The sequence below is a fragment of the Paramisgurnus dabryanus genome, chromosome 18 (assembly GCF_030506205.2).
Source record: "Paramisgurnus dabryanus chromosome 18, PD_genome_1.1, whole genome shotgun sequence".
NCBI classification, from domain to species: domain Eukaryota; kingdom Metazoa; phylum Chordata; class Actinopteri; order Cypriniformes; family Cobitidae; genus Paramisgurnus; species Paramisgurnus dabryanus.
Window position 1 is genome coordinate 26,355,337 of NC_133354.1, and position 16,588 is coordinate 26,371,924.

Here is a 16,588-nt window from a genome sequence, read left to right on the forward strand (position 1 = left end):
ATGTATAACCTAAGCGCCCGTGAGTAACCGAGCAATCTATGCTTTACGTTTGGTATGTATGGAGCATAAGCAGTGTTGGGGGTAACACATTACAATTAAAGACGCAATTTGTATTATCTGTGCCACTAGATGGCGCCAGATCAAATCAATAAAAATGATGTTGTTTAATGACGCTCTAAAGCAGCGTGGAATTATGGGATTTGTAGTCTTTAACTTAACCGCTGATGGCCATCAATCAGACGCGAACGAGAAATCACGTTAATGGATAAGGTAATAAAGTCTTATAAATGTTGCGTTTGATGACATCGTTTATTTCATTATGTAAGTTTATATGTGATGTTCAAAACGAAATTGTTAGTCATAGATGTTACACTATTAGTCCAAATTCGATGGTTAACACAGCACAGAATTACGTTTTCAACTTACAATCTACAATGATTTTTCACATAATGTATTGACAGTACAAATCTTATTTTGAAGTGTCTTAAAATGACCATTTATATTGCTGTACAATACCTTTGATGTGCATATCGTCCGCGGGAAGACGCGCTGATTACAATCTACACACTAATGTTGTGATCAATATTGAAGGGTTACGAATCAAAACAACTCACCCATCGCGTAAAACACAAGCAGGATCAGAATCTCGGTCTAGTTAAATGTTGTCGTGAAGCTCTCTCCATCCAGATAATGCAACAACAAATTGATCCTCTCTCGTTTTGTTCCAAACTCTTCTTGGGTCGTTTGGTTGGCCCGTACGCTTACAGGAGCTGACACAACCAGCGGCAGACGGTAAAGAGTTATCCATAAGTTCATAAGCAAGCGCGTAGCCCGACAGGCGCTAACACATAGTTCCGCATTTGTCCAGAACACTGGCTCGCTGCGTCCGAAAACTCAAGGCAGTGACTTGTTGCATCGCTGCCTCATGAGGCCATGACTTCGGAGGCATGAATGCAGCTCAGAGAAAGGCTTTACGACGCACTTCAAAGGCAGCGTGTTTGAAATATAAACAGAGAGTGCCTTTGCGATAACTAATCACATATTTGAAAACTACAATACTAATTTCTCGCTAGAAATGCAATTAAAAGTGAAAATATACGTTTATTTACACTAAATTTGTGCTCCAGTCGCTTCCTTTGCCGCCATTTTATTTTTTCGAACTCGACCACTGTTGTCATGTTGTTTTTACGTCAGTAAAGGTGATGAAAAAGGGTCACATGGATATTAACGTCATTGATAGGAGACTGCACTGTGTCAATCTTTTGAATGGAAATTTTCTCACGATTTACAAGTAGTTGAAATCATTACAGATATTGATAGTAATCAGCTGGACAAAATATATAACACTGGCCTAGTGGTTTTTGGACATTTTACTGCAAATATCTTACAAATTGCACCTTTAACGTGCATTACGTAATAATAATACTTTTCTGAAGTAACGAGTAAAGTAACGCATTACTTTTTAAATGTACACATTAATATTTGAGTTACTTTTTCCATAAGTAACTTTTTTAGTTTAATTAATTTGATTAAAAATAATTTTGTACTGAATTAAACTAAACATAGTCACATTATGCACTCAATGCGTACACGCCTGTGTGGAAACAGTTTGAGTCAGAACTAAAGTAGTAACTGAAACGTAACGTAAACATTACTTTCCATGAAAAGTAACTAAGTAACGCAATTAGTTTTACTTTTTTGGTAGGAACTTAATATTGTAATGCATTAATTTTAAAAGTAACTTTACCCAACACTGAGCATAAGTGTAGTTAAATGAAAGTACATTTTGTTCCATGTTAAAAGTTGCATATTTGAAATGGTAGCTTGGGTTATGTATTGCTCTTAATTTGGTCCTCATAAATAGTAGTGATTTGATATGTGGGTAAATAAATAGACTATTTCCAGAGGTTCAGAATGAATTTCAAATGCAGTTAAATGGATTTGGATAATTTAAGATGTCATATTTCACCAACAGATTTCATATGTTGCTTATTGGACATATGGTATCATTTATGCAATGTTCTTTGGTAATCTATCAAATTTTTTCAAGCAACAAATTCCTTTGAGTGGAATCAGGTCTAAGAGGATAACAGGCTTTAAACTCCAGACAGGGACCGATGTTTGTATAAGTCGACGTCTCACCTCTTAGGACTGCAATATTTTCTGCGGCAATGCAAATAGCAGTGCGAGAAAAGTGCTGGCACACACGAATGCAGGCAGTCACAGATGGGTCTTCACTTCAGTCACCTCAGTGAGTTCGAATTGATGTAAATGTGTGTGGACAGCTACCAAATGCACCCTCTACACTTCCCCGGGTTGTGTTCCACTTACAACATCACCTGTTTTTTTTATTCGCCTTTTGCTGAGAGCAATAAAGTTCATTTCTATGAACCTAACAAACCCGATTGATTACTTGTCACCCCTCGAGTTGCTTCCTTACTTTTGCCACTTCAAATTCTCACCATCATCCATCTGAGACTCACAAGAACCCACACTATAGCAAAGAGTTATTTAAGCGAACCCCTTTAAATTGAGTTATTGATGAAGCCATGCTCTGTGTCGAGAGATTTAGAGCAATGAAGCCAGACTGCAGCAACTAGAGCCAGTGAGAGGCGTTTGTCTCTGCCACAGTGTCGACGGGACATCAAGGACACTGATGTTTGTTAGCGGGGGAGCAAGGCTCAGCTGGAGGTGCAGGTAGAGGATGAGGAGATGCGGGGTGACAGCAGGTAGCTGTTGTTGCTGAATCTGTGGAGAAACGCTGAGCTTAGCGCTCTGAAGGGAAGTTAACAGAACGGGCTTGCAAAAGTGCAGAGAGAAGTGCGGGGTGAGAAGGCACAGAAAACATGTCTGAGCAGATGGGAATTTCTTATTGTTTACCAGAATCTGCTCACAGAAGGACGTACGTGCTTTGCTTTCAAAAGATCTGTTTCTATTTTAGCAATCTGAAATATTGGAAAATGACCTGCGCATTTCAATTTATTACCATGAGATGAAGATCTCTTAAAAAGGGAACAGTTTAAGGGGAATCGACTATAAAGTTGCGTGTCGCAGCATGTTCATCACGTCCTGGATCTAAAGAATTGTTTGTCCTGAAGTTCTAGAATAGCCGTGATGTCTGTGACACAGATCCTCAAGTGACTTTGCAAAGTTTTTGACCATCTGGAGGGATAAAGGGTCGGGAATTTTACTTTACTGCCCATATTAGGCTTGTAAAGCTTGGCCTTGGATTGGTCACGCCATGAGAATGCACTGAATTGGGACACTGTTTTACCCTTAAAAGAGCTTCTCTGGATGTAAGGAAGCTAAGATGCTATGGTTTTTAAATTCAGTTTACAGGAGAACATTTTACTGGATCTGGAGGAAACAGACTTGTCATTTTGTAGAATAGGCTCTTTAAAAAGTTTGTTAAAGCAAAAATGACAAACAAAAATATTGTGGCCTTGTGCTTCATCCAATGACTGTAGATACACTGTAAAAATAAGTGCTGGGCATCGATTAATCTAGATTTATCTCATACAAAATAAAAGTTATTTTTGCATAATATGAGTTTGTGTTGTGTATAATTATTATGTATATATAAATGCACACACATTCATGTATGTATTTAAGAAACATTTATATATGTGTATATATATTTATTTATACTTTTATATATTCTATATTATAAATAAAACAAAATATATAAATAAAACATTTCGTGTGTGTGTGCGTGTGTGCGTGCGTGCGTGCGTGCGCGTGTGCGCGTGTGTGTGTGTGTGTGTGTGTGTGTGTGTGTGTGTGTGTTTAATATTTACACACAGCAGAAACTCATATATTATGCAAAAAATTACTTTTATTTTGTATGAGATTAATCTCGATTAATCTATGCCCAGCCCTTGTAAAAATACTAAAAATTACTTTAATTGGTAACAGTTAAAATATTTATGATACCAATAAGGACAAATTATTTTGATGTTTTTCCGTCTTAAAATTGGACACTATAAACATATCAAATATTTTCATTATATTTAAAATTATTTAATTTTTTTTAAATCTGATGCCTCAAGCAACATTTATACCATTAAGGACAAATTTCAGCATTTGACATTTTCATGAAAAAAAAACTTTTTTAATTGAAAAACAAATGTATTTTACCAAACACTTCACACTAGTTAATTGCTAAAATACAAAGTTATTTTGTGTATTTGGTATAATACAATGTGTTTGTGTGGTTTATGGTTAAACACATTATTTTTCACATACCGTACATTTTTGTAGCTCCAGATTTCACTTTCTTCCTGAAATGCACAGATTTGAAAAGCGCCGTGTCCCTGATTGGTCAGCTAATCTCTACATCGTGATTCTTCTGAATACCTCTGAGGTCAGCTGGAAATGTGACGCTCCTTACCATGTTTGAAAGATTCACGCACAATGCAAAGCTAACAGGAGTTAACTTACAGAGGGAGGAAATATGATAATGTTGGTCTTTACTACATCACCAATCCCAGGAAGTAAACTGTTGCCTACAATCCGTGTGTTTGTTGTAGTCCAAGAAAGAGATCTCGTGTCATCGTTTACTTTGGGGTTTGTATCGTTAACATGTACTAATACACACTTACATACCAAAGGAAATGTTAAATCATGAATCGGACCATTGCTGCTCTTTAAACAAACAGATTTATAGTTTTCAAATTTCTTATTTAATATAAAGTAACATTTCTTCTTCAGCTGTTGCCCTCAGGCACCATTGTACTGTACGGTATTACCAAATAATCATATCAAATTGACATTTCAAATAGATATGATTACAATCGGTGTAGTTTCATGGTAAAACAAGAATAAAAGCATAATAATAAGCATAACCTTATCCTGCACTTTATCCTTACAAGCATTCACATACCCCGGGAATGAACATCTCAGGCCCTGTAGAGTTTGGTACCAAATTTACTTAAACACAACTGAGAAATCTTACTAGATATCTGAGGATTGAGTCAATGACATGCACATACAAAAGCTCCATGTTCACCTTATCTCATCCTCGCTCTTTCTCTCCCTGCCAGACTGTGATTATGATTTCATCTTCCTCATCATCACTATGATACCTCATCCTCACTTTAATCAACTGGCCGTGCTACCTGTGTTGTACACCTTTTTAGAAGTGATAAAGTATTGAATCATCTACTGGATTAAAGGGAACATATCATGAAAATTTGACTTTTTTCATGTTTAAGTGCTATAATTGGGACCCCAGTGCTTCTATCAACCTAGAAAATGTAAAAAGAACAACCCAATAACTTTGATTTGGTAAACCATTCAATGCAAGCATGTGAAAAAATTGTTAAAAACTTCTTTACATATACCAATGATGGAGACACAGATTTTTAGTTTGAGAATTTATGGTGTTGAAAAAAGCAGCAAAGCCGACCACCTTTTTTTGCATTTTCATTGGATAGTATTTGAATTCTCCTTCCCTGAGATAGGGTTGACCAATAAATTGGGCATCCCAGTTAAAAAAAAATTATAATAATAACCCATGATGCTTTGAGCCAACACTGTACCAGAAGGTTAAGTTTTATCAGCTTTATCAACAAGATGAATTTTTTTAATTACTTAAATTGGTAACACCTAAATAAATATAAACTTTTTCCACCTATATTTTTACCTAAAGTGAGAAAATAGAAGTTGAAAAAATTATTTTTTAAGTGTTACCAACTGAAGTAATTTTTAAGTTAATCCAACTTTTACTTTTTGCAGCGTAACAACAAGATGCCATAATTCCATTACTAACCAATTAATCCCAACTTTTTCCCAGACAAGAGTATATCCAAATGATGTGCAATCCCTTTTTTATTTTCTTGAAAAAGTGTGTGAATTTTTTTTTTTTTAGATTGGTCACAATTGTGACTGGTGGGATTAAATATGCTAAATCTAATGCTCACTAAAAGAGAATGAAGTCCCGGCTCCCAGTGAAAAGAGCCATTCAGCCTTTACTAAAGACTAACAAATCTCTAGCGTCTTTTTTGGGTTTAGTCAAACAAAACAACACTGACCCAACTAATGGTGTGAGTCTGAGGTGGGACTGTTTGTCTGACAGACAGCTAAAATGTTTTGACGTGCAATAATGTTTGACAACACAAGTGTCTTTTTGAACTTTCCATGGGCTGTCTGGTTTAAAGCATCATTTAAGGCTTTGGTTAGTATCTTCCACTGGAAAAAAAAACAGTCAGTAATTTATGGTGTTGCCCTTAACATCATGAATACTTTTACCAGATTTACTGATCTGTTAAGGACCAGCAGTTGCAGACAAACTGTTCCCAAAACATTGTGAGATTATAATACTTTAAATCATTTTTAGGATATTTTTCTACCATTCCATTTCTTTCCATTCCAGCATTTCTCCACCTTTGATCACAGAATTGAAAGCAGAAGACGTGCTGCACATTTTTACAGAGATCCAGCTATAGAGGCTGTTATTAGTTAAACAGAGGAAATATACCTCACAGCAACGGCATGTTTAAGTTCATATTTTCAAGCTCTGACCGCACCTTCACACTTAAATCCTTACGTATCATCATCATCATTGTGTGAATACATATCAAGCATGTTTGTTTTAATCTAAATACGCCCTTCCTGCCTCTCCTCAACTGTGACTGCCCATCATGAAGAAGAGCTTCAGAGGAGGACGTGTTTTCTGCAGGAGACACCTTGTCTACGAAACTCCCTCTAATGAGGAGAGCCAGTGTCGCTGTGTGTAACCGCTGTGACAGTCTCTCTGGTCGATTTTAGAGACAGATCCCGGCGGTGGCTGTCAAAATATTTCATTCTGTGCCCACTTGGGTTTCAGCTATACAGAGATTCAGCCCCACACTTCAGCTTTTTTCGTTGATGCAAAAGGAGAAGATCCAGAAGACCTTGTGGTCCTCTTGGACCACAGTGTGTGCACTGCTGATCTGGCATATGGCTGCTCTGTGGGTTTATTGTGTGCTACAGCAGGGATCTGTCCTGATCTTCCCACATTAAACAACATAACCTTCAGCACAATGCTGTGGAGATGAAGTCATGAAAGAATAATAGCTACAAATCCCCTCGAAAATCTCTCCGTTCTTCACAGTCAACTCGCCTGCATGATGTCAGAACCTGATAAAACCCGCAAAGATTTTATTGACGTATCCGCTTATGCTCCTCGAGGATGAGGAAAAGTGTGTCCAAACAAGCTCACAGGGCATGCATGTGTGTGTTTGCGAACAACGGCTTTCATAACCGAGCCAGTTGACTCCCTTTACAGGTTTCCTTCTGGTCCTGTAAAGTATCGCATGTAAATCATCATGCTGCCTCAAGATGAAGCTTTTCTTTAGCCTTAGCTCGCGAACCGAAACCTACAAGTGAAATATTTTCCTTTGGGCTGAGGTGCTTTATGAAATCATCACTCCTTCAACAAAATGAAAGCAAAACAGGGTTTGCAGCGGAAAATCAGCTGCTGGCGTATGAACTCTCATGAGGGTTGTAATATGCGGTGATGTCTTTTTTTTGCTTTGTATATTTATCCAGTGGCTTGAATTGAGGGGCAAGGTGTTAACATGTTAAATACCTAAAACATGTTAGTGGGGTCTAAATGCCCTACTTGTCAGTGTTTATTTATAATATGTCTAGTACCCATCCTACATAATGTAAAAAAGATTCTGAGAAAATATAGCCTTGATATCTTTAATATTTACTGTGCAAGGTCATGTCAAAGATTAAAATTAGTGTGAAATCAAACTTTGATGCTCCTAATCTCATCATTATGAGACTTTAGCATGGATTTCATTGTCAGGGTCCCATTTAAGAGCTCATGTGTAAACTGCATCTGACATGTTTTCTTGGAGCTAAATTAAAATTTTATAAGACTCTTAATGGATTCTGCAAACAAACCAATATTTCCAAATGGCCTGAGGCCGGGATTAAGCATATTTGAAGTGAAAGTATTTAATGCACGTATAATACATGCCTAGAGCATTCGGTTAAAGGGGCCATGGCATGAAAATCTGACTTTTTCCATGTTTAAGTGCTATAATTGGGTCCCCAGTGCTTCTATCAACCTAGAAAATGTGAAAAAGATCAAACCAGTAACTTAGTTTTGGTAAACCATTCTCTACAAACACATGAAAAAATTGGTTGTTGAAATTTGGCCCTCCTTATGATGTCATAAGGAGTTCTTATTATAATAATACCACCCCTTAACCTGCACTATCCAACCACAGTGCTACCATTTAGTGCAGAGAAAAGCACAATTGAGTTTTCATTTCAACAAACCACCATCATTGTGATCAGTGTTTGAATTTCATCAGCTCATTTGCATTTTAAAGGACACACCCAAAAAGCTCACGCACGACGTATGCGTAACTATCGCCCCAGTGTTTACTGAAGTGTGAAGAAAGAGGAGTGTTCTGACGTTGTTGTATGTGCAAAAATACGAATTAAAGTGCACCTATTTCATTGCTAAAAACAAAGTTATTTTGTGTATTTGGTATAATACAATGTGTTTGCGTGGCTTATGGTTAAAAAAACACATGCACAAAATGGCTGGGTTATTTTTGACCCATAATGGGTAAATATTGGACAGAACACGTGCTGGGTTAAAGATTGACCAAATGCTGGGTTATTTTAACCCAACTGCTGGGTTATTATACCCCATGGTTGCATAACAACAACCCAACATTGGGTCATTTTTAACCCAGCATTGGGTCATTTTTAACCCAGCATGTGTTCTGTCCAATATTTACCGATTATGGGTCAAAAATAACCCAGCCATTTTTAGAATGTTATTTTCCACATACTGTACATTTTTGTAGCTCAAAATTTCACTCTCTTCCTGCAACGCATAGATTTGAAAAGTTCCGTGTCCCTGATTGGCCAACTAATCTGTAAGTTTTGATTGGCCTGAATGTCAGCCAGAAATGTGACGTTCCTTACAATGTTTGAAAGATTCGGTCACAACGCAATGCTAACAGGAGTTAACTTACAGGCTGTGAGTCCGAAGCGGTAGAAATTATGATAATGTCGTTCTTCTCTAAATCACCAATCCCAGGAAGTAAACTGTTGCCTACAATCCGTGTGTTTGTTGTAGTCCAAAAAAAGAGATTTACGTTGGAGACGATAACTCGCCTCATCGTTTACTTTGGGATTTGTACCTTTTGCACCAAAGGAAATGTAAAACTGTGAATCGGAAAATAGGTGCTCTTTAATGTCTTTGTGTCAGTTTATTGTTTAAAATGGTATGCAAATGTGCGTTTCACATACGACGATTGACCTTTCGACGTGCCTACGCAAATACGTAAGGTCGCTGGCGCGTCGCACGGCTAGTGCAAAGAAGTTGTGGTTAAAAAGCGCATTTTTTTTCTTGTCGAAAATGATGATCGTTTTGCTAGATAAGACCCTTATGCCTCATTTGTGAATGTTTAGATCCCTTTGAAGCTGCAGTGTATGCAATTTTAAACTCCATTGAAACTGTAAACTGTTGAGGTCCAATAAAGTCCTGGAATGTTTTCCTTAAAAAAAAAAAGGAATTTCTTCTCGACTCAACAAAGAAAGACATAAACAACTTGGATGACATGGGAGGGTGAGTAAATTGAATTTTTATGAAAGTGGAATATTCCTTTAATATCACTATCTTATTTTTGACGGTGGCATTTGCGTCTGATCTTGACATAAAACTTTCTATTCGTGTTGGTTTATACAAGAATGGCAGACCAATTTGGGCCTTTTTTGTCCAAAGATCAACTTGCATTGGATGAGTGTGTGTATGCCTTTAAGTGTGAGGGCATATGTTCATGCAATCCATGCCGTTCGGCAGCAGTCATTTAGCTTGGCAGCTTGTGTGATCTGTGAGTTTGTGCGGAAGCCGGAGTTTTAGGAGGAGAGGGGAGAGAGGGAGCGGAGCAAGAAATGTGAAACACACATTCTGGCGGGACACACTGACTCGACCGTAGTTCGTTTACGGGCCAGCAGTGACGGAAACACAGTTTTAACTCTTTTAACAGTAACAAGTCCATCTGAAACTCGGTGCAGTTCTCGAATAAACCAGAGGAGAAACAAACCAGTTAAATCTATCACTGTAAAAAACCCAGCTCCAGTCTTTCTTTTTCTGATTTGCACTTATATACAGAACATATAACCTTGACATCTTTAATATTGACTTGATAAGATTGAAATCAAACTCTAATCATTAAATTATAAGACTGGATTTCACAGAAAGGGTCACATGTGTCGTCTTCTTCGAGATCATTCACATGGGCGAATGAATCAGACTCATATGCACATATGGTGGCTTTGCACCGGAACAGAACAGAAATCCAAACAGCGTGATACACGCATTCTGACATGTTGTGTCACATGTGGCGTGTGACTGTTGATGTCTATGAAGTAGCAGCACACATCTTTAGATGTTAAGATCATGGCTGATCACGTTTGGCAAGGGCTGTATGTAGGTTCAGTGCATCTGCACTACGTGTCAGTTGGTTTATGTATCTAAAGGTTGTGTTTACTGCAGTATGCATCTATTGGTTTTTCCCTTCCGGCTCTATTACATGAAGTTTGCTGAGTCATCTTTTTGTCCACAGTGGGCAGTAAATGGGAAGGAATAGCAATAGTCTATTGTTTCCTGACAATATTTCAGGTGTGCGAGAATAAAACGTCCTATTAGTCTGTAATTTGAAGCTGAGATCATGAAAAAGAGTCTTTAGGCGCTATATGAATTTTATTTGTGTAATTTATGCAGTATAGTTTTGGATAGGTATTGCAATTCTTAAAATGCTTAGAGAAAATATTCATTTCGCAGATTGCCGCTGAGGGTGTTATTTAGACAGGGATTAATATACATGACCATCTGCTTTCAGAATCACTCTTTTGCAACTTCGTTCAGTTCAGTGAACCAAAACTCAAGTAACCTTCTCTAATCTGACCTCTTCATGCAAGCACATACCACAAAATTCGTAGGATATGGCCTTCGCCATGCATTTCTATTAAATCGCTTACAGCTTGAAATACAATTCACAATTCAGTTTTAAATGTGATATTGTGAGTAATACATATACACTTTGCTTCTAGTTATTTTGACAATGCCAACCACAGGACGGGCGGTAAGACGATCGCCTTGCGTGGAGTGTGATGGCATGACCCATCTGGCTAAGCAATGAAGCAGGAATTCAAGAGTTTCGATTAAACCGCCGTCTGCCGTAACCACACTGTCAGACTCGTTCTTTTACCTCAGTCAGGGAAGCATGAGAAATGGACCGAGTCCCAGCTGTCCTATAGTGCCGTACCCTGCAGAAAGTCTCTCTTCTGCTATGCACTTAAAACTCCCACAATCTAAGGTCTCTGTGCAATTATGTCATAAAAGTGACCACAGCTGACTTATGCTAACCGAGGTTCTTGCATCTTAACCGAGTGGTTTTCACGGATGATGGTTGTATGCTTTTATACAACTTTATATGATTCAAAATGCCTCAGAAAAACGTAAAACATGAGTAAACATTTTTCTGCTAGGAAATAGTTAACTGTAATAATTTAATTGCATAGAACTTTCTGGAAGTGAACATTTCCCCAAAAATACATTTTTTTTTATAAAATCAGAGATTAAGCAAAGATCATCTTTTCCATACAATGACTTTATAAACTTTATAAAGGACCACCAAGAAACACAAAGTATTGATATCCCAAGACTTGAATTTCTGAAAGTGAATTTTTGCTTTAAAGGTGCCAATGAATGCATTAAAATAATAATAATGTTAAATTGTTTTCTGATATCTACATAGACGGTATGTGCTTTATTAAGTGCAAAAAGTTTTCAGAGATGCTTTTCATGTGTTTATTTACAATTTGCAAAACTCGCAGCCTTTGCAGCTTTTCAATGATGTTCAGCTCGCGTGATTACGTCACTTCATAACGTTCCCATGTCAACAGGGGACATGGCTGTAAATGCAACATTTTTCAACTTTCTGCTAAGATATATGTGTCACGACGGGTAACAGGAATCAGGACGCAAGTGCGAAGTTCACAATGAAAAAGAACAAAACACGAGAACCAAACAACGGGCAGGTAAGTAAAACAGGAACACTCAATAAGAGCACAGGTACAGACATGGAATTAGCGACAATGATCACAGACAAGGGTATAAATACACATAGGGTACGTCTCAATCAGCTCCCTTGTTCAGTAGTCACGGCACTGCTCAGGGAGTCGGCCATTTTAAGGGCTGTCTCAATCGCAAAATCCTTCCAGTGCACTGGAACGTTCGTTCCCTAAAAATTCCCACAATGCAACGCAAAAACCAGTGAGCATCGATGTTCCCTATGTTCCCTAACCGGAAATTACGTCACCTTTTTAAAGCTCACCAACTGAAAATCACGTGATCCAACTTAATAAACTTTATGAAATGTGACAGAACTTGTAAAAAAAACACGTTTGTTTTAGTTTGAAATATAAACACACATCGCTACACAGTAAGGGACCACAATCTACTTAATATTTAAAATAATAGTATTTATTTAAAATTGTAAAAAAAATATATAAATGAAGTAATTATATTCCCCAATTTTGTGCACAGATATGTAAGAGAATAATTTCAAAATGTACTGTTTAAAATTAAGTCAGAGAGATGTTGGTTTTGCCGGTTGTTGATAAGTGAGTAATCACAACGTGCTAAAGCAGCCACATGACAGAAAAATAAGTGAACAGTGTCCCAATGTCAAGTGAGCTAGGGTGCTTACAAGTGCCCGAACCTGTGTACACGATATACTGATTCCCGACCTCGGGAGCTAGGGAACGAATTGAGACACAGATTAAATGAGATCAGGTGTAACAACAAGCAATCAATTAACACATGTCCAGGTGACGACAATCGGAACAGATACAAAACAGATACAAAACATGACACTGTTAACCATGACAATATGTGACTTTTGCTAAAAATGCGGGGAGTAGGAAATCTGTAATTTATGCGTCGAAAGTGCGTCGAAAGTGCGACCTATTTGAAAAATGCGGACTTTGGCTGATTATGCATTGAATCATACGATCGCATAATCACGTTTTTCTGGAGGGACTGAGAAATGGTCTTTTATTACCTTATTTGAAAGAATCATGAATAATAATCTTGAGCTTTGCTCTGATTGGCTGTCTCTTAACATGGCTCATCTTAGTAGCTCTGTGTGTGTGTAAACAGACCTTATGTTTGAGTCTGTATCAGATGAAGATACAGATTTTGAGGAATAATCAATTATTCAGATATTGGAAATGGATGTTTCTGACTGGTAAGTTTGTGTTTTTTTTCAGTATGGACCTGCAAAACGTAACTGTAACGTCAATAGTAGAACTTCAGCCTAAACGGAAGCATATAGCATTAACTAGCATATAGCGCTATTTGAGCAGTCACATCTTTATTTTTAGCATTGTAACAACATTGCACCTAATTTAATGTGTGATTTAATGTTGGGGCGTACATCTCAACTAACGTCAAAATCTGTGTTATGTTTAGGTTGACCTGTTATCCAGCGGTCTTTTGCATAACGAGGGAGGAAACAATTGTCTTTGAGGCTCACGATATGTGATAACCATGTACAGAACGCTATGCCTAGATTAATACATTTTTACATTTTACGGCACCTTTAAGTTAAAAAGTGCAGTGTACAACTTGAGGTATCTCAATAATCTAGGACAGAAAACCACAAGCCGCATTTACGACATTTACCAATGTTACAGTCTGGTTGTTTGCTCAAAAGCTCAGTTCATGGTAAATGAAAGCTCTCTGGCTCAGTAGCGGTGGGTGATGGATATTCGCATGTTATTGCTCATCACTGCAAGAAATACACAGAAGGCCTAACATTGTACTTTTAGAGCTTTTGCCCCACAGAGACGGTTGGAGAAGTAAAGGTGCTGACAGATAGATGGCACATGATCCATTTCCTCCTGCGCCACAGAGGTGCATTAGATATTCTTTCTCCAAGAACCCGGCATCCAATCTCACCAGGTGATTTATTTCAATAATCCACTAACTTCATAACAGAACAGGATGATGCTTCTTCAGATGCTGTGTGTTCCTGTAGAAGAATGTAATGTGATGTGTATGACATTAAAAACACTACAATGGCTGTACTTGGCAAAATCCTAAAATAATCAGTAAAATCATGGATTAAAAAGATGAAGCTTGTCTATGGTATAAGCAATTTGTTTTTAATAAATATATTTTAACAATGGACGATTCCTGCTCACACAGTTGAAAATTTATTTATTTGTTTTAATGCATATATAATGAACTTTGTTTGTTTTACTGGGCTAATGCATTCATAAGAGTATATCTGCTCAAATAATCATGAGGACCATCAGTTGTACCCTTGGAAACTCGTCATTTGACGTGGCCAGTTTTGAGCATTTTGATTTGGAGCAACCCTTCAATATGGATATCTTCAATAATACTATCCCATGACCCCATGGGAAAAGAGTCAGCCAATGAAGAAGGAGGGCTGTTGTTATATTTAAAAAATGACAGTAACAAGCATGTGTTCAAATGTATATTGCATTTGTTTAACACAATGTTCTTTTGAGAAGTTGTGTCAATGTGCCTCCATATTTGCAATGCCTCCAGGTCTTGTTAGAACAAGCAAATGGGCAAAGTTCCTCCCCCAGATAATTTCATTGTTTTACTGGAAGGCGCGACTAGAGCGGCTGTACTGATCATTGCGATATATCCAATTTATATCAATATGATTGACGCGTCTTCTAATGTAACGTATGTGTGTGTAAGTGTGTATTAGTACATGTTAATGATATGCAAAAGGTACAAACCCCAAAGTAAACGATGAGACGAGTTATCATTTCTAAAATAAATCTCTTTTCATGGACTACAACAAATACATGGATTGTAGGCAACAGTTTACTTCCAGGTCCGGATGATGTAGAGAAGACCGACATTATCATAATTCCTCCCGCTTGGACTCACAGCCTGTAAGTTAACTCCTGTTAGCATTGCATCGTGAGCGAATCTTTCAAACATGGTAAGGAGCGTCAAATTTCCGTCTGACATCAGAGGGATTCAGGCCAATCACAATGTACAGATTAGCTGGCAAATCAGGGACACAGAGCTTTTCAAATCTGTGCATTTCAGGAAGAGAGTGAAATCTGGAGCTACAAAAATGTACGAAATGTGGAAAATAATGTGTTTTTTAACCATAAACCATGCAAACGCATTGTATTATACCAAATACACAAAATAACATTGTTTTAAAGCAATGAAATAGGTGCTCTTTAAAGTCCCCGTTAACCAGATGTTACACGCCAGTCAGGTACAGTTTATATTTTACACTTTTTAAGGTTAAATTTGAATCTGTACATTAAAAACGCCCTCTTCAGGCTTCCCTCAAGAGGCTTTGGGAAACAAATGGCATGGCTTGTTTTTTACCCTATGATTTCATTGGACATAGAAAAGTAGACATTATTCACAAATGGAACTGGCATAAGACTGACATTTGGAGGGGGAGGAGTTAACAGATGCTCCCAAGCCGTCTAGCTGACGTCATGAGAGAACTAGCGCCACAAGAGGGCAGAAGTACATTTTCAGATTGTTGATTCTTTGAAGTTTATGAGGGCACATGAATTTAAAATTAATAATGACTTACACAGACTAATTGTTTGTAATAAATACTGCAATATTCCATAAAAAAATAAAAATGGTCAGTTTTGATTTCATGGGGACTTTAAGGATGTGCTTCTTAGAGCCACGTTGACCCCAATTAAAGAAATAACACAAACATTTTAATATAAAATTATTCGTTCGTGTTTGATAACTAATAAAAATAAGTCATAACATCTAAAACGAGGGGAAAGTCGATTATGATTGAATTTTCATCTTTGCGTAAACTATTCCTTTGATTTTGGGCTGCCCTGGGAATGTTTATAATGGTTTGTTATTAAAATAAGTATCTGCATATGGATTGTAAATATAGGAGGGGTGTTGGGAATGAGAGCATATCTTCCACAGTGCACTTTGCAGTCAGTCTGTTAGGGGAGGAGGGGAAGGAGGGGGCCGCGCTCGCTGCTGGATCGCTTATCTGAGATCTCAAAGTCCGCCTCGCGTCCGTGCGCTCTCCCCTCTCCGCGGACCTGCCATGGATGTTGCTCCTGGATGTATAATCTTTATGATCTTCCTTCACTTTCAGCATGCGGAATCTCTTTACATCGCCGACAGTATAGGTACGTGGAGATGTCTTCATTGTCAGTACCGATCCCGGTTACTTTATGCCAGAGATTGCGATCCGTATCCACCGTTATCAAGCTGCAACTCAGTTGTCTTTGCATGCTTCGGCAACTAATACTTTTATTAAAACGATACGGAGCAGTTTAAAGCCGACAGAAATCCGCGTCATCAGCCTTTTGCGTTGTGTTAAAAGTGTGTAACTTTTTACAGCATCTAAACTGAAACATCTCCAACTTTTGTTACAGTACAAAGGACATTTAAACTTATTGTGATATAAATTACTATGCATCTAAAACGGAAAAAGTAGGAAGACGCACGCATGAATCGTCTCTTCTTAAAAATGCAAACCCTGTATTTTTATTTCTGATGAATGCACAAATA

General features: G+C 37.7%; 1 protein-coding gene across 2 annotated transcripts in view; it reads left to right on the forward strand.

Annotated features, from left to right (window-relative positions):
- The first annotated feature begins 16,007 nt into the window (after nt 1-16,007).
- Nucleotides 16,008-16,588, forward strand: part of adamts2a (ADAM metallopeptidase with thrombospondin type 1 motif, 2a) — an 82,022-nt gene continuing 81,441 nt past the window's right edge. For both annotated transcript variants that reach the window (XM_065287514.2, XM_065287515.2), the window contains exon 1: nt 16,008-16,203. In XM_065287514.2, the coding sequence (XP_065143586.1) occupies nt 16,119-16,203 (85 nt within the window). In that variant the 5' untranslated portion in view covers nt 16,008-16,118. The remainder of the gene's footprint in view (nt 16,204-16,588) is intronic.